Here is a 19,843-nt window from a genome sequence, read left to right as displayed (position 1 = left end):
TTGACTCAAAAACAGCCGGTAAATACGACTTGTGTTCCGTGTGTTCGGTTTTCCAAAGTTGGCACCCTCTGTATAAGCCAACCCCCTAATTTTAGGACCAAAATTTTGGGCCAAATTCTCGGCTTATACACCGGAATTTACGGTAGATCCTTTAGACCATTAGGTCATAAGACCATAAGACCTAGGAGCAGAATTAAGTCGTTCGGCCTATCTGCTTCGCCGCCCAATCATGGCTGACCCTCAACCCCACACTCCCGCACTCCCCTGCAACTATTGACACCCTTACCAATCAAGAAACTATCAAGCTCTGTCTTAAATAGACCCAATAACTTAGCCACTATAGATGCCTATGGTAATGAATTCCACAGATTCACTACCCTCTGACTAAAGAAATTCCTCCTCATCTCTGTCCTAAATGGACATCCCTCTGTTCTGAGGATGTGCTCTCTGGTCCTAAACTCCCCCACTCCACATCTACTCTATGTAGGCCTTTCAATATTCAATAGGTTTCAGTGAGGTTCTCCCTCATTCTTATAAACTACAGTGAATTTATGGCCAGAGCCATCAAATGTTCCTCGTGTTAATTTTTTCTTCCTAGAATCATTCTTGTGAACCTCCTCTGGACCCTCAACAATGCCAGTACATCTTTTGTTAGACAAGAGGCCCAAAACTGCTCATATTACTCGCCAAGTGCAGTCTGACCAATGCCTTATAAAGCGTCAGCATTACATCCTTGCTTTTATATTCCAGACCTCTCAAAATGAATGCTAACATTGCATTTGTCTTTCTGACCGACAACTCAACCTACAAGTAAACCTTTAAGGAAGCCCTGCACAAGGACTCTCAGGCTCCTCTACACCTCTGATTTTTGAATTCTATCCCCAGTTAGAAAAGAGTCTGCCTTTATTCCTTCTCCAAAGTGCATGACCATACACTTCCCTGAATTATATTGCATCTTACACTTCTTTTCCCATTCTGTCAGTCCTTCAGCAGTCTCGCTGCTTCCTTAACGCAGCGGTCCCCAACCACCGGGCCGCAAAGCATGTGCTACCGGGCCGCGAGGAAATGATATGAGTCAGCTGCACCTTTCCTCATTCCCTGTCATGCACTGTTGAACTTGAACATAGGGTTGCCAACTGTCCCGTATTTGCTGGGGCATCCCGTATATTGGGCTAAATTGGTTTGTCCCATACGGGACCGCCCTTGTCCCGTATTTCTCCCACTAAGAGTGTTCCTATGAAACCTTTCGTGCTGAAATGGCGTAAAGCGAAGAAGCAATTACCATTAATTTATATGGGAAAAATTTTTGAGCATTCCCAGACCCAAAAAATAACCTACCAAGTCATACCAAATAACACATAAAACCTAAAATAACATTAACATATAGTAAAGGCAGGAATGATATGATAAATACACAGCCTGTATAAAGTAGAAATAATGTATGTACAGTGTAGTTGGGAAGATTAAGCCAAAACCGATTTGTGGAGAAAAAAAATCGGCACGTACGCGCATGCACACGTCACATATGCGCACATGGTCATGATCATGGTAGTTTTTCTTGGGGTAAACACAAGTGTCCCGTATTTGACTGCTACTTTTGTCCCTTATTTGGGAGTGAGAAAGTTGGCAACCCTCACTGTAAAAGACATGTTGAGGTGAGTTTAACCCTACTTGAACATCACCTCCCCCCTCGGTTTGGCTGGTCAGCAATATTAAACCGGTCCGTGGTGCAAAAAAGGTTGGGGACCCCTGCCTTAACACTACCTGCCCCTCCATCTGTCTTTGTATCTACTGCAAACTTCAGAAAGTCATCAATTCTGTTATCCAAATCATGAAAAGAAGTGGTCCTAGCAAGGACAGCTAGTCACCAGCAGCCAACCGTAGCAGGCCTTCTTTATTCCCACACTTTGCCTTTTGCCAGTCAGCATATCTTCTATCCATGTTAATGTCTTTCCTGTAATACCGTGGGCTCTTATCTTGTTAAGCAGCTTCTTGTGCAGCACCTTGTCAAAGGCCTTCTTAAAATCCAAGTATACAACATCCACTGACTCTTTCTGTATCCTGTTTGTTATTTCCTCAAAGATTTCCAACAGATTTGTCAGTCAGGATTTCCACTTAAGGAAACCATGCAGACTTTGGCCTATTTTATCATGTGCCTCCAAGTACCCCAAAACCTCATCCTTAGTAATGGACTCCAGCCTCTTCCCAACCACTGAAGCCAAGCATATAGGCCTATAATTTCCTTTCTTCTGCCTCCTTCACTTCTTAAAGAATGAAGTGGCCTGTGCAATTTTTCAGTCCTTTAGAACTATTAAAGAATATAGAGATTCTTGAAAAATCATTACTAATGTCTCCATAATCTTTTGATCTACCTCTTTCTGAACCCTGGGATATAGTCCATCTGGTCCAGGTGACTTATCTACCTTCAGACTTTTCAGCTTCCCAGAAATCCTCTCCTTAGTAATAGCAACTACACACAATTCTTCTCCCTGACACTCCAAAAATTTCTGACATATTGCTAGTGTCTTCTACATTGCAGACTGACACACGATATTTATTAAGTTTATACGCCATTTCTTTGTTCTCTTTTACTCTTGATATATCTGAACAATCTTGTGGTATCCTCTGATACTATTGGCTAGCTTAACTTCATATTTTTTTTCTCTTATGGCTTTTTAGTTGTTTTTTAAAAGCTTCTCAATCTAATTTAAAACTTTCATTTGGTTTTTCTCTACACCGCTGATGTCCTGTTAAAAATTTCCAGCTCCAGTATTTTGCTTTTGGATTAAAGGGTTTGTTCCTCTTTCCCCTTTTTAATGTTGATATGAAGAGGAGCAAATAGTTGATACCAAGACACTGAAGTGATAGATTTCTGTGAGCCTCTATTTACATGGTGTGCTGAAGAATGTAATGCTTTGTGATTAAAAAGTGGTTGAAGCAGAGATTATTTCATCTTTCAAAGGGAAATTGGAGAGATTTGCAACGTGTAAAAATGTTTAAATATGATAAGATGAATGAGAGCATTAGTGGAATCAATGCTAAAAGGGATCATTACAACATTTTTTTTAGCGATACAGCATGGAACAGGCTCTTCAATGAGCCTCATTGCCTAGTAACCCCTGACTTAACCTTAGCTCATTACAGAACAATGTACAATGACTAATTAACCTATTAGCCTGTGGGTCTTTGGAATGTGGGGGGAAACTGGAGCGCTCAAAGTAAACCCACATTATTATGGGAAGGAACGTACAAACTTTTTATACAGATGACATCAGAATTGAACTACGAACTCTGTTGCCCCAAACTGAAGTAGCATCGCACTAAGTGCTATGCTGCTTTGTATAGCAAGGTACATCTCTGGTGGTGCAGGAACTCGGTGCCAACCCCTGCCCTTTCTGCTTCTGCCCACTGCTTTGCTGGTAACCTGGCTGAGGATTCAGTGCTCTAGAGCACTCACAATAAAGTCATTACATTGCTGCGTGACTTACGGTGGCAATGTGTTATGGTAGCATGTGAGGGTTGGTGTTGGACATGCTTGAACAAGTGTTGCAGCTATTCAGTGCTAAGTTTAGATTTGCATCTGAACTGGCACCGTGAGTGAGTGCCAATCATTTTTGGCCATTAGCAGTAGCTTATCCACTTGTTGATATACTGTTTGTATCCTTGGTGTCTCATCATAGCTGTTCGATGTGATGGAAGTTGTTGACAATGCCCTGTTTTTGTTAGTCTGGATATTTCCCCATAGTTACAAATTCAGTGCCCTACTACGTCAGTTGAGATTGTTGGGATTGAGAAAAGTGAGTCAGGAGCCTGATGCTTGAAGGCTGATAACCGTTCCTGAACCTGGAGGTGTGGGACCTAAGGCTCCTGTACACCCTAGTCAATAATAGTATTAAGAAAAGATCATGGCAAATATGGTGGGGGTCCTTGGTGATAGATGCTGCTTTCTTGTCATAGAGTCATAGAAGAGTACAGCACAGAAACAGGCTGTGACAAACTATTTAAACTGCCTACTCTCATGGACTGCATCGGGACCATTGCCCTTCATACCCTTACCATCCAAATAACTATCCAAACTCCTCTTAAGCATTGAAATCGAACTCACATGCATCACTTGCGCTAGCAGCTTATTCCACACTCTCACGATCCTCTGATTGAAGAAGCTTCCCCTCACGTTCCCCTTAAATTTTTCACCATTCGTCCTTAACCCATTACCTCTAGTTGTAGTCCCACCCAACCTCAGTGGAAAAAGCCTGCTTGCATTTACCCTATCTGTATCCCTCACAATTTTGTATACCTTTATCAAATCTTCCCTCAATCTTCTATATTCTAAGGAATAAAGTCCTAATCTATTCAGTCTTCCCTTATAACTGTGGTCCTCCAATCCCGGCAACATTCTTGTAAATTTTCTTTGTACTCTTTCAGCCTTTACATCTTTTCCGTAGGTAGGTGACCAAAACTGTGCACAACATTCCAAATTAGGCCTTACCAAAGTCTTCAACACAACTTCAACACAACATCCCATCTCCTGTATTCAGTACTTTGGTTTATGAAAACCAATGTGTCAAAAGCTTTCCTCATGACCATATCTATTCGTTTACCTGTGGTAGTGCTCGCTCAATGGTGGGGAGAACTTTGCCTGTGATGTCCTGGGCTGTGTCCACTAAGTTCTGTAGACTGGCCTGCAGTAATGGGCTGGATTCATTGTGCCAATTCAAGGCATCCCTACACTCATCATCTCAGCATTGTAAGAGCCTACCCTTACCCTGGACAGCCCTCAGGCAGCCACTGTGCATTACCTGAATGATTCGGGCCACACTGATCTATGTAGTGTGGAGTTAATTGTTTCATTGCTGCAGGAGTGCCAGCAGAAATCAGAAGTTCAGATTAAGTTTCTGACACAGCAGAATACAGCCAGAACAGATGGCTGTTTAATCTACAGGAAACATGCATTTCTGGGTGTTCTGGCATCTGACTCGAGAAGCTTTTAAAAATCAATATTCTGCAAAGTAGCAAGTGGGTTTGCTTGGGTTAGCATGTGGGTTTACTCAGAACTGTTTCACAACTTTCTCATTGGCACAATGGTCAAATTGCTGACATAATCAGTGAGTCTGTAGGATGTGGTGGCTCTAACTTTGTGATTCATACAACGGTACCCTTTTTCCCTGACCACACAGAATAAGAAACTCGTTGTGAATACCATGGCAAGTTACTTCCTTTTGGGTTATTTATTTAATCTATATAAGATATTTTAGGGTATGAATATGTACAATGATTGGTTAGAAATTTCTTCATAGTTTGGCTAATATTTAAATAATTATTTGCAATTGGATCTTATCATTAAGTTAAAAATACTGCAAACATTGGCAATTCAAAAGAAAAAGAGAAAATGCTGGAAACACACAATTCTGATGGAAGGTTATCAATCTGAAAAATTTACTTTTGTTTCTTATTCCATAGATGGCAGCTAATCAGTTGAATATTTGCATCATTTTCCATTTTATTGTTACTGAATCATTTCAAGGAATTATATGTCTAAACAGGGAAATTTAAGTTAATAAAACTCACCAATTGAACTTGTTTCCCTGTGTATTTGATATTCGGTTGCTGCTTCAAAGTACTGTGGAGAATTCACAGTTACAGTGATAGTTACTGTAAGATTTTCCTAAATACTGCACTCAGGATGACTGAGATCCTGTTGGGTTATGGATTAATTTGCATTTGAAGATCAGATTTGATCATTAGTTTCAGTGTATCTTATAAAGGCCATAGATAAAATCTAATGTGTATATTTTGGGTGTATTGGTATGCTGTTTATTGGAGGTATACACAATTAAACTGTAAAACACTGCCCTGTAGAAAATAAAGATGCGATTTTACAGTAATTAGCAGTTATTAACCATGTTTAAATTATTTGCTCTGTAGGCTCAGCTACTGGACATGAAGTCTGAGTTAATCGATACTCAGGCTGAGAAGGCTGTGTTGGAGAAAGAAGTACATGATCAGCTTTTGCAGCTTCATGCTGTCCAACTCCAGTTACATGCCAAGACTGGGCAGAATGTTGACTCAGGCTCAATCAAGGCTAAGCTGGTATGTTATCATTAAAACAAAATGAAATTCATTCCAAAGTTACCCAGATTTGTTTTGAGCATTGGAATTATTTGGGCTGCTTCTGTTTTATGTAAATTATATTCACGTGTCAACCTCAACATAGGGAGGAAGTGTTAAACCCTGCATGACTATGGTGTTAAATAAAGGGGCTACCGAGCCTCATCCTTGTTTCTAGTACAAGGTTCACAACCTTGTTGGTCTTGACTCTTCAACTACACAACAATTGTGAGGTTTTATATTTTTTACCACTCTTTCAGGCAGTGAGTTCCAGACTCCTGCCACTTTATGGGTAAAAATAATCCTTCATCTCTTCACCACTCCTTTCAATTACCTTAAATCAGTCCCCTTTAAGTTTTGACCTGCATTAAGGAAAATTGATCCTTCCTGTTGACTTTATTTAGGTCCTTCATAACTTTATGCAATTCAGCAATGTTCTTTCACAGCCTTCACTGTTAGAGAAAATAGCCCATCTATTTTTTTATTTTAGCTGCAGTTTCTGTACAACTATTATAAAACTAGTCTGCATTCTTTATAGTATAATCACATCTTTCCTGCATTGACCTGAAACTAACTATTTGCAGACCTCAGCACACAAAAAAGTACAGTCGACGTTTCGGACCGAAACCCTTCGAGAAAACCAGTCCTACCGAAGAGTTTTGGTCCGAAACATCGACTGTACTTTTTTCCATAGTTGCTGCCTGGCCTGCTGAGTTCTTTCAACATTTTGTGTGTGTTGCTTGGATTTCCAGCATCTGCAAATTTTCTCTTGCTTGCAGAGCTCAAGCTAGTTTTGAGTACAGTTTTAATGTAACTTTCCTATTGTTCTGTGCTTCAGAATCCCATATTTCTTTTTAAACTATCTTATAAATTTATCTTGCTGCCTTTGAGGATTTGTGAATATATGTTTCTAGTCTGTCTGCTTCTCCACAATATGAATTGTCCTTATTTTATTTTTCATACCTCTTTTTGTTGCATCTCCACTTGTTTATTTATGTACTTTTCTCAGCTTTGAGTTCCATTTGCCAAACAGAGTAGAACACCTGTATCTCTGTACAGTATCAATACTTTTCCACTTCACCATTAACCAAGTGGGAGGTGCTTCTTTCTGTCAACTGGAAATTTCTTTATTATGTCCCTTCTGTTCTAAGTGATTTACTGTATATTACAATAAATAGATGTACTGTATTTTATTTATTTATTGAAATGTAGCACTGAATAGGCCTTTGAGCCGTGCTGCCCAGCAATCCCCCTAGCTTACCCACAGGACAGTTTACAATGATTAATTAACCTACAAAGCGGCATGACTTTAGACAGTGGGAGGAAACCCACACAGTCACAGGGAGAATGTACAAACTCCTTACATGTGGCGGTGGGAATTGAACCATGCTGGCTATGCTATAAGCGTGATGCAAACCACTATGCTACCATGCAGCCCCATATTGTATATTACCATACAGCAAAGATAGAGTTCTGACCATAGTGCAATCCTACCAGTAATATTGTATAAACATTTGTTGTCCATTTGTCCTCTTTTAGATATATAGGTGTTTTCACTTAAAATGCCACTCCTTTCACTGTAGTACCAGTGCTGTAGAATTACATGGCAATGAATATTAGAATACTATCTCTATGGTGCTTTTGTACAAACTCCATTGATTTCTCTTTTTTTTTCAGTGAATGTACCTTTTTAACTGTTTTCTATATGCTAACTTCCTAACTTTTTCTTTCCTGTCCCAAGTCTGTCCATTCAGTGGATGAGATGGTAAGTGAGTACACTGGTGTGGTTTTGTGTTGTGGGCTTCGTGCCAGCTCATGCTGCCTTCCATTAGTTTTGTACTTTCCGTACGTATCACGCTGGAATTTTGATTTTGGACTCTAGCAGAGGACTGACTGTTGGTAAATAGAGTTAGCTTTTGACGTTTACATTGAGCACAACAGTGGTAAATTGAACTAGGCCTCACCAATAAGTCGACATAAATAAGCTAGTTCACTGTTTCTATAATTCTTAATTTGTTGACCATTTTTCACTGGTGTTTCAACAAAATTATTGCATTATACATTTTTTACAAACTCAGTGTAGAATATGTCTGTTGGGTTAAGAAAAGTTTAATAATTAACAAAGCAAGCACCAAGACAGCTGCACAGCACTAACTACACATTTCCAGCATCTGTAGAATTTCTTCTGTTAACTCGTTTTGTAGTTAATGTCATTTTCAGAACTAAGGAAAATATTAAATATTTTCAAATGTCTTGAGTATTCTGTTATATGAACTTTATGTGATAGATGTGATAGACAACACCCAGAAGACCAAGGAGATCATTGTGGACTTCAGGCATGCTAGGATCCACACTCACGTCCCCATCTACATCAGTGGAGCATGTATCAAGCTTCAAATTCCACATTTCCGAGGATTTCACCTGGTCCCTGAACTCCTCCATCCTGATCAAAAAGGTGCAACAGCGCCTTTATTTCCTGCGGAGCGTCAAGAAAGCTCACCTCTGTCCCAGGATACTGATGGACTTTTACCGCTGTACCATTGAGAGCATACTCACCAACTGCATCTCAGTGTGGTATGGCAATTGTCCCGTATCAGACCACAAAGCACTCCAGCGTGTGGTGAAAACTGCCCAGCGGATTATCGGCACCCAATTGCCTACCATTAAGAACATCTACCATAAACACTGCCTGGGCAGGGCGAAAAGCATTATCAAGGATGCATCTCACCCTAACCATGGACTTTTTACTCTCCTCCCATCCGGTAGGCGCTACAGGAGCCTTCATTCCCGCACCAGCAGGCACAGGAAGAGCTTCTTCCTGAGGCTGTGACCCTGCTGAACCTCACATCACAGCACTAAGTAGTATTGCACCCATATTGTACTGTCTCAGTTCTTTTATATTTGTGTGCTTTAGCACTTACTTTTTATTTGCAGTTATTTTGTAAATAACACTATTCTTTGCATTTCTGGTTAGATGCTCACTGCGTTTCATTGGCTTTGTATCTGTACTTGGCACAATGACAATAAAGTTGAATCTAATCTAATCTAGAAATAGTGGATGCATTAGTGATAATTTTTCAAAACTCTTTAGATTCTGGACTAGTTCCTGAGGATTGGAGGGTGGCTAATGTAACCCCACTTTTTAAAAAAGGAGGGAGAGAGAAACCGGGGAATTATAGACCGGTTAGCCTAACATCGGTGGTGGGGAAAATGCTAGAGTCAGTTAGCAAATATGTGATAACAGCACATTTGGAAAGCGGTGAAATCATTGGACAAAGTCAGCATGGATTTGTGAAAGGAAAATCATGTCTGACGAATCTCAGAATTTTTTTGAGGATGTAACTAGTAGAGTGGATAAGGGAGAACCGGTGGATGTGGTATACTTGGATTTTCAAAAGGCTTTTGACAGGTCCCACACAGGAGATTAGTGTGCAAACTTAAAGCACACGGTATTGGGGGTATGGTATTGATGTGGATAGAAAATTGGTTGGCAGACAGGAAGCAAAGAGTGGGAATAAACGGGACCTTTTCAGAATGGCAGGCAGTGACTAGTGGGGTACCGCAAGGCTCAGTGCTGGGACCCAAGTTGTTTACAATATATATTAATGACTTAAACGAGGGAATTAAATGCAGCATCTCCAGGTTTGCGGATGACACGAAGCTGGGCGGCAGTGTTAGCTGTGAGGAGGATGCAGGGTGACTTGGATAGGTAAGGTGAGTGGGCGAATTCATGGCAAATGCAATTTAATGTGGATAAATGTGAGGTTATCCACTTTGGTGGCAAGAACAGGAAAACAAATTATTATCTGAATGGTGGCCGATTAGGAAAAGGGGAGATGCAACGAGACCTGGGTGTCATTATACACCAGTCATTGAGAGTGGGCATGCAGGTACAGCAGGCGGTGAAAAAGGTGAATGGTATGCTTTCATTCATAGCAAGAGGATTCGAGTACAGGAACAGGGAGGTACTACTGCCGTTGTACAAGGCCTTGGTGAGACCACACCTGGAGTATTGTGTGCAGTTTTGGTCCCCTAATCTGAGGAAAGACATTCTTGCCATAGAGGGAGTACAAAGAAGGTTCACCAGATTGATTCCTGGGATGTCAGGGCTTTCATATGATGAAAGACTGGATCAACTAGGCTTATACTTGCTGGAATTTAGAAGATTGAGGGAGGATCTTATTGAAACATATAAAATCCTAAAAGGATTGGACAGGCTAGATGCAGGAAGATTGTTCCTGATGTTGGGGAAGTCCAGAAAGAGGGTTCACAGTTTAAGGATAAAGGAGAAGCCTTTTTGGACCGAGATGAGGAAAAACTTCTTCACACAGAGAGTGGTGAATCTGTGGAATTCTCTGCCACAGGAAACAGTTGAGGCCAGTTCATTGGCTATATTTAAGAGGAAGTTAGATATGGCCCTTGTGGCTAAGGGGATCAGGGGGTATGGAGAGAAGGCAGGTACAGGGTTCTGAGTTGGATGATCAGCCATGATCATACTGAATGGCGGTGCAGACTCGAAGGGCCGAATGGCCTACTCCTGCACCTATTTTCTATGTTTCTTTGTTTCTAATCTAATTGTGGCAAATTGGCTTTGTGTCACCAAAGATCATTGACATAAATGAAGTTATGTATTTTACATACCCCTGCTTTTTAAATCTAAAGTATATTTTCATTTCTTTTTCTTCAGCCTAAATATTAAGAAGCTTGACATTGAATAGTAGGAAAGAAAGGTGGAATAATATTCCCTTGCTCCTGGCTTTCTGTTGCTAATTTCTGTTTCTGAGTTTAAAGCCATTTCTTAACTTTTGCTTTGTGGCTTTCACAGCATTTTAATTATCCTTTGAGTTAGCCAATAAAAATATCACTGTTAGTACTGAGTTCTCTTGTCATACCGCTCTGAATTATTCAAATCCTTCAGATTTTGGCTTTGATATTCTTTAGTGTTGGGATATTGTGTTGGGTGTTGGGTCTTGGTTCTCATTGCAAAGGATTTTTTGTTTTGATGAGACTGATGACATGTAATGGTAAACAATGTGTTTTTTTTGGGAAGGAAAAAGAATTAGAAGCCAATAAAAAAGAAAAAGTGAAGGAAGCAAAACTTGAAGCTGACGTAAAGCTACTAAGAAAAGAGAATGAAGCCCTGCGACGACATATAGCAGTTCTACAAGCTGAAGTGTACGGTGCAAGGCTAGCAGCTAAGTATCTGGATAAAGAGCTAGCGGGCAGGTAAGCAGTGGCTCACAATTACTGACTATTACTTCAATTATAGTGTCATAGAGCACTACAGGATAAAAACAGGTCCTCTCATCCGTGCTGATCTATTATACAGCCTATTCCCATCAACCTGCACTTGGACCATCACCCACCATCCCCTCCTATCCATGTGCCAATTCATGCTTCTCTAAATGTAATAATTTCAATTTAGTTATCTACATTGTCACAATTAAATTTAGATATTGATCCAACTGTTAAAGAGGCATACAAAACGTAACAGAAAATTTGGGAAAATCTACAAAGTCTGGTTATTATGGTGAAAGGAAGAACTTTCCTGTTGAATAGTCACATTTAAAGATTCACTCTATATTCACTCTATATTTTCTCAGTTTTTGTTACACCTCGGACAACATAGTGATCAGTTAATTCTATTGACCTACAGGTAATGTCTGTGCAGAAATTGCAGATAGATAGATACTTTATTGATCCCAAATGAAACTACATTGTCACAGTAGCACTACAAGTGCACAGATATAAATGTTCTATATGTAAACATGGGATTCCTTTATGTGTTCCTGTTTTGCCCCACATCCCAAGATGCACTGGCTTATTTGGTTACTGAAAATAATTCCTTCATCTCAGGTTAATAGCATGAAAAGAATCAAAGGAAAATTGATGCACATTGTTTGCGAGAATAAATTGCAGATATACAGGGAAGTAGAAGAATGGGAATGGGATCAATACGGTTATTCCACTGGAAGCCAGTATGGAGTGAGTGGGCCGAATAGCCAGCGTCAATATAAGATTCTGTTCCATTAAAATGAAAATGGGTCTGAATCTGATTTAAATATAACTTCTTTAAGAAACCACCATTTATTTCTAGAGAACACAAAGTGCTGGAAGAACTCAGTAGGTCAGGCAGCATCTGTGGAAAGGATTAAAGAGTTGACATTTCGGCCCAAGACCCATTCCATTCCATAGATGCTGCCTGCTCTGCTGAGTTCCTCCAGCATTTTGCATGAGTTATTCTGGATTTCTAGCATCTGTTGAATCTCATGTTTATGATTTGTATCATCTATGTTTTTTAAAAAAACCTTGTAATTGTTAATATGTTTCATGCAGGGTCCAACAAATCCAACTTTTGGGTCGAGACATGAAGGGACCTGCTCATGATAAACTCTGGAACCAGCTAGAAGCAGAAATACATCTTCATAGACATAAAACGGTTATTAGGGCATGCCGAGGACGCAACGACCCTAAACGACCCTTGCCCACGCCACCTGGACATGTACACAAAATTTCAAATTTCACTCTTCTAACTAAAGATAATGTTTACTAGTATATTAGCTTGTTTTATTAAGAACCTTCCAAATGATGAAATTCTCCTTGAGCCTCAATAAGAGGTACAAAGTTTGAGATTGAAACATATCTCTAGGTTGAAGTATTACTTCAGTTCTTGATCTTGCTTATGTCTTTAGAAGTGTTTTCAAATGGTGCAAGCATTCATCTGTCAACATTTCTAATGAATACTTAATGGGTTTTAGTTATCTGGTTTGTGCAAATGGTTATTGTATTTATGAACATATTAAAGCAAAGAGTATTATTTTCATTATTACCTTGTCTATGCAATTCACATAATTATTTTACTACTTTCACAAGATTCCTCAAGGCTACCAAAACCACAGAAACCTTAGCAGAATGTATGTGCTCAATTTAGATTCAGCTGGCACATGTTTGGGAAACCCTGGTCTGTGATGACATTATGATTGACGTAACCAAATATTGACAGTGATAGTGCAGGACAAATGAGGGTTAAGCAGAGAAATTGAAGTGTGGACGTGTGGAGTTGCAAATGGAAGAAGCAGTTGACTTAACTTTAATCAAATACATGATGGGCATTTTAATGCACTCATTTCAAATTGACCTACTGTAATTTTATAATACAGTAAAATCAATCTACATGAGAAATTTTGTTGTAACTAGGAACTTAACAATTACAATTTCAGGCTGTAAATCTAGACTTAGACACTTGACTATTCACCAAGAATTTGTGCTGTACACAAGAGGTATGATTGAAGTACAGAGACCTTCAGACCTCTGTACATCATAGGCTTAGTCAGGTATAGTACATGTCAATTTTATAAGAAGTTTACTTCATTAAAGAGTGTAATATATAAATGAACTTTATAATCTCTATCTGTGCTAGAGTATTTAAACAATTTGAGTTCTGAAAGTTGAATAATATTATTACACGATTTACCTTTTCATAAAAATCAAAATGTTTATTTTATGATGCCCTTTCAATATGTTAGATCTTAATTAATATTTTTCATTGTTTCCACAAAATTAGATTTGACTGGAATGTGTGTTCTTAATGAAAATCAAAAAAATCTTCAGATGCTGGACATCAGAAATAAAAACAGTGCAATTCAAGCATTTCAGGTTGAAGACCCTTCATCAGGATTCTGATGAATTGCCTTCATTCTGAATAATTCTGTTTTACTTCCTAAAATTATAATCTTAATGCTTAAAATTCCAGCAGTGAATTATGTACTTATTTTTGCATTAGATTTTTTTCTCATGTTAAAAATCGTAGTAATGTTAAATTGTTTTATAAATTGCTCAATTTTATAAGATTTTAAAGAAATATCACGAGGGTTTTCCCGCTTTTTACATTCAAAAATTATTTATCTCTTCCTCTTTCCTAAAATTAGGATCCAGATATAATTAGAAAGACCCAAGGGGTTGGGCCAATTCGCAAAGTACTGTTGGTTAAAGAGGATCATGAAGGACTTGGTATATCGATTACAGTAAGTCTGCTGTAATAGTAATCGGGGTTTATCTTGTAGTAATGAAAACACTGATGTTGACTCAAAACAGAAACTTCATATCAGTATTAATTGTAATGGTTAATTTTATTTAATTTGAATGATGAGCAGCATACACTTGATCTTTAACCCATGTGAGTTTTAACTTATAATCCCTCAACACATTTCAATTTTAATTTTCAAATTCTTAAGGAATTGGCCAACATTAGTCATCACAAGGTGTAATCTTAATTGCCTGTAAATTTTTCTTGATTTATCACCTATGTCCTCAAACCTTGAAAATCAACGTTATAAAGTACAGGTAATTTAGTTTCTATTTATGGAATAGCTGTTGTATCTTGATGAAGTTTCACAGGTTGAAGGTTTATGAAGTTATCGAAAACATAGAGTTGATTTGTTGCAGAATAAAACTCATGTTTGTTCTTAAATTTGGTTTCCACAGCTTTAAGACTAATGTTCTTTAAAAATTATGCGAGGCTGATAATGGTGTCCACAAAGTCAATAAGCTTAGACTCTCCTGCTTCATAAGTTTGAGGTTGTGAACAGAGTGTCTCTGAGTTTCATATTTTTGATAAAGTTGACTGTACCAATTTGGGGTTAGTCGATTCTTCTGAAAGATTTAAATGGAAATGTTTAAAAAAAAGTAGAGTAGAAGAATAAGGCTTGGATAACTTTTGTTTAATTGATAGCATTTGCGACAGTAGTATTTGCAGTTATAGCTACAGTGGCATCCAAAAGTTTGGGCACCCCTGGTCAAAATTTCTGTTACTGTGAATAGCTAAGCGGGCAAAAGATGAACTGATCTCCAAAAGGCTTAAAGTTAAAAATGAAACATTCTTTTCAATATTTTAAGCAAGATTAGTGTATTATTTTTGTTTTGTACAATTTTAGAATGAAAAAAAGGAAAGGAGCACCGTGCAAAAGTTTGGGCACCCCAAGAGATTTGAGCTCTCAGATAACTTTTACCAAGGTCTCAGACCTTAATTAGCTTGTTAGGGCTATGGCTTGTTCACAGTCATCGTTAGGAAAGGCCAAGTGATGCAAATTTCAAAGCTTTATAAATACCCTGACTCCTCAAACCTTGTTCCAACAATCAGCAGCCTTAAGCAGCTGCCTATCACTCTGAAAATTAAAATAAATGATACCCACAAAGCAGGAGAAGGCTATAAGAAGACAGCAAAGCATTTTCAGGTAGCCGTTTCCTCAGTTCGTAATGTAATTAAGAAATGGCAGTTAACAGGAACGGTGGAGGTCAAGTTGAGGTCTCGAAGACGAAGAAAACTTTCTGAGAGATCTGCTCGTAGGATTGCTAGAAAGGCAAATCAAAACCCCTGTTTGACTGCAAAAGACCTTCAGGAAGATTTAGCAGACTCTGGAGTGGTGGTGCACTGTTCTATTGTGCAGCGACACCTGCACAAATATGACCTTCATGGAAGAGTCATCAGAAGAAAACCTTTCCTACATCCTCACCACAAAATTCAGTGTCAGAAGTTTGCAAAGGAACATCTATACAAGCCTGATGCATTTTGGAAACAAGTCCTATGGACTGATGAAATTAAAATAGAACTTTTTGGCCGCAATGAGCAAAAGTATGTTTGGAGAGAAAAGGGTGCAGAATTTCATGAAAAGAACACCTCTCCAACTGTTAAGCATGGGGGTGGGGGGCGCGGGTGGATCGATCATGCTTTGGACCTGTGTTGCAGCCAGTGGCACGGGGAACATTTCACTGGTAGAGGGAAGAATGAATTCAATTAAATACCAGCAAATTCTAGAAGCAAACATCACACCGTCTATAAAAAAAAAAGTTGAAGATGAAAAGAGGGTGGCTTCTACAACAGGATAACGATCCTAAACACATCTCAGAATCCAAGGTGTCTGACCCTCCAAAGGAGGAGTTGTAAAGTTTGATGGCCACAGGCAGGAATAACTTCCTATGACGCTCTGTGTTGCATCTCGGTGGAATGAGTCTCTGGCTGAATGTACTCCTGTGCCCAACCAGTACATTATGTATTGGATGGGAGACATTGTCCAAGATGGCATGCAACTTGGACAGCATCCTCTTTTCAGACACCACCGTCAGAGAGTCCAGTTCCATCTCCACAACATCACTGGCCTTACGAATGAGTTTGTTGATTCTATTGGTGTCTGCTACCCTCAGCCTGCTGCCCCAGCACACAACAGCAAACACGATCGCACTGGCCACCACAGACTTGTAGAACATCCTCAGCATCGTCCGACAGATGGTAAAGGACCTCAGTCTCCTCAGAAAATAGAGACGACGCCGACCCTTCTTGTAGACAGCCTCAGTGTTCTTTGACCAGTCCAGTTTATTGTCAATTCGTAACCCCAGGTATTTGTAATCCTGCACCATGTCCACACTGACCCCCTGGATGGAAACAGGGGTCACAGGTGCCTTAGCTCTCCTCAGGTCTACCACCAGCTCCTTAGTCTTTTTCACATTAAGCTGCAGATAGTTCTGCTCACACCATGTGACAAAGTTTCCTACCATAGCCCTGTACTGAGCCTCATCTCCCTTGCTGATGTCAGAGTCATCAGAAAGCTTCTGAAGATGACAAGACTCTGTGCAGTAGTTGAAGTCCGAGGTGTAATTGGTGAAGAGAAAGGGAGACAGACAGTCCCTTGTGGAGCCCCAGTGCTGCTGATCACTCTGTCGGACACACAGTGTTGCAAGCACAAGTACTGTGGTCTTGCCATGGCCCTCACAGTCCCCCAACCTAAACATCATTGAAAATCTGTGGATAGACCTCAAAAGAGCAGTGCATGCAAGACGGCCCAAGAATCTCACAGAACTAGAAGCCTTGTTTGGGGGATTTTTGCGAAAATCCCCCAAACAAGAATTGAAAGACTCTTAGCTGGCTACAGAAAGCGTTTATAAGCTGTGATACTTGCCAAAGGGGATATTACTAAGTACTGACCATGCAGGGTGTCCAAACTTTTGCTTTGGCCCCTTTCCTTTTTTGTTATTTTGAAACTGTAAAAGATGGAAATAAAAAAAGTAATCTTGCTTAAAATATTAAAGAAATGTGTCATCTTTAACTTTATGCCTTTTGGAAATCAGGTCATCTTTTACAGCTATTCACAGTAACAGAAATTTTGACCGGGGTACCCAAACTTCTGCATGCCACTGTATAATTCATGTATATAGTCTGTTGCAAGACCTTATCACTTAATAGATTGTGTACTTATATAAACAAGAAAGAAAATTGGAGACAGTGGAAAGATAGCAAAGTCAACTTTGAAGAGCAGTATATTGTAGGAATATTTTGGGCAGATCTGAGGTTAAGGATTTATAGTATAGAATCCACAGATTCATTGTAACACACGCAGAATGCTGGAGCAACTCAGTAAGTCAGGCAGAATCTGTGGAAATAGAGTAATAGAAAACTACAGCACAGAAACAGGCCCTTCGGTCCATGTCGAACCATTTAAACTGCCTAGTCCCATGGATCTGCTCATGGACCATAGCTCTCCATATTCCTCCCACCCATGTACCTATCCAAACTTCACATGACTGCACACGATATTCCAAATTAGGCCTCACCAAGGCCAATGTGCCAAAAGCTTTCTTTATGACCCTATCTATCTGTGATGAAGCTTTCAATTAATTATGGACCTGTATTCCTAGATCTCTTTGTCCTACCGCACTTCTCAGTGCCCTACCGTTAACTGTGTAAGACCTACCCTAGTTCGTCCTACCACACTTCACACTTGCCTGCATTGTATTGCATCTGCCATTTTTCAGCCCATTTTCCCAGCTGGTCCAGATCCCGCTGCTAGCTTTGATAGTCTTCCTTGCTGTCCATTACATCCCCCAATCTTGGTGTCATCCGCAAATTTGCTGATCCAGTTAACCGCATTATCATCCAGATTGTTGATATGGATTACAAACAACATCGTTCACTGCAGCACTCCACTAGTCACACACCTACAGTTAGAGAGGTAATCACCTACTACTACTCTCTGCTTCTTTCACAAAGCAAATGTCTAATCAAATCTTGAGTATCTCATCTTGAGTGCCAAGTGTCTGAATTTTCTTGACCAACATGCCATGCGGGACCTTGTCAGATGCCTTGCTAAAGTCCATGTAGACAACATCCACTACCTTGCCTTTGTCATCTTTCCTCAAACAACTTGATAAGATTGGTCAGACACGATCTACCACACACAAAGCTATGCTGACTATCCCTAGTCAGTCCCTGTCTATCTAAATATTCATATATCTGGTCCCCTAGAATACCTTCCAATAACTTTCCCACTACTAATGTGAGGTTCACTGGCCTGAATCATGTTGCTGGTTTATTCTTAGTGCCTTTCTTAAATAACAGAACAATATTAGCTATGCTCTAATCCTCCGGCACCTAACCCGTTGCTAAGGATGATTTAAGTATCTCTGCTAGGGCCCCTGCAATTTCTGCACTTGCCTCCCACAGGGTCCATGGTAACTCCTTGACAGGCCCTGGGGATTTGTCCACCTTTATTCGCCTCAAGATAGCAAGCACCTTCTCCTCTGTAATCTTTATAGGGTCCATTACCTTGCTGCTGCTTTGTCTCACTTCTTTAGACTCTGTGTCCATCTCCTGAGTAAATATAGATGCAAAAAATCCATTTAAGATCTCCTTCATCTCTTTTGGCTCCACCTACAGATTACCATTCTGATCTTCCAGCGGACCAGTTTTGTCCTTTTGCCCTAAACATATCTGTAGAAGCCCTTTGGATTCTCCTTCACTGTGTCTGCTAGAGCAACCTCATGCAACACACATCAAAGTTACTGGTGAATGCAGCAGGCCAGGCAGCATCTCTAGGAAGAGGTACAGTCGACGTTTTGGGCCAAGACCCTTCGTCCTGATGTCCTGATGATGGGTCTCGGCCTGAAACATCGACTGTACCTCTTCCTAGAGATGCTGCCCGGCCTGCTGCATTCACCAGCAACTTTGATGTGTGTTGCTTGAATTTCCAGCATCTGCAGAATTCCTTGTGTAGAGCAACCTCATGCTTTCTTTTTGCCCTCTTGATTTGCTTCTTAGTGTTATCTTCATGTCTTATACTCCTCAAGTGTCTCATTTCTTCCTACCTGCCTCTACCTGTTATGCACCTCATTTTTGTTTCTTAACTAGGACCTCAATATCTCTCAAAAACTAAGGTTACCTAAACCTGTTATCTTGCCTTTTGTTCTGACAGGCACATAGCAGCTTCGTACTCTCAAAATTTCATTTTTGAAGGCCTGCCAGTTACCAAGTACACCTTTGCCAGAAAACAGCCTGTCCCAATCCATGCTTGCCAGATCCTTTCTGATCCTATCAAATTTGGCCTTCCTCCAAATTAGAATCTCAGCCCGAGGACCAGACTTGTACTTTTCCATAGTTACTTTTAGACTAATAGCCTTATGATCACTACAGGAAAAGTGTTCCCCGACACAAACTTCTCATTCACTAATAGGAGATCAAGTTTTGCACACTCTCATGCGACTTCTACGTACTGATTAAGGGAACTTCCCTGAACACATTTGACAATCTCTATCCCATCTAGTCCTTTTGCAGTATGGGAGTCCCAGTCATTAAGTGGAAAGTTAAAATCACGTACTATCATGATCTTGTGTTTTTTTGCAACAGTCTGTGATCTTTCTACAAATTTGTTCCTCTAAATCCAGACGTTACAAGCTGAAACCCTTCTTC

At 39.8% G+C, this 19,843-nt stretch overlaps 1 protein-coding gene across 2 annotated transcripts in view; it reads left to right on the top strand.

The window, feature by feature from the left end:
* Positions 1-19,843, top strand: part of gopc (golgi-associated PDZ and coiled-coil motif containing) — a 53,042-nt gene that overhangs the window by 21,734 nt on the left and 11,465 nt on the right. Inside the window, exons 2-6 of one of the 2 annotated variants that reach the window (XM_063033711.1) lie at positions 5,926-6,090; positions 7,850-7,873; positions 11,159-11,334; positions 12,445-12,610; positions 14,037-14,132. In XM_063033711.1, the coding sequence (XP_062889781.1) occupies positions 5,926-6,090; positions 7,850-7,873; positions 11,159-11,334; positions 12,445-12,610; positions 14,037-14,132 (627 nt within the window). The remainder of the gene's footprint in view (positions 1-5,925; positions 6,091-7,849; positions 7,874-11,158; positions 11,335-12,444; positions 12,611-14,036; positions 14,133-19,843) is intronic. The other variant, XM_063033722.1, reaches the window with a different exon arrangement.

The sequence above is a fragment of the Mobula hypostoma genome, chromosome 2, assembly GCF_963921235.1.
Source record: "Mobula hypostoma chromosome 2, sMobHyp1.1, whole genome shotgun sequence".
Taxonomy (NCBI): Eukaryota; Metazoa; Chordata; class Chondrichthyes; order Myliobatiformes; family Myliobatidae; genus Mobula; species Mobula hypostoma.
Note: the sequence above shows the minus strand (reverse complement) of the source record. Positions and strands in the feature narration are given on the sequence as shown.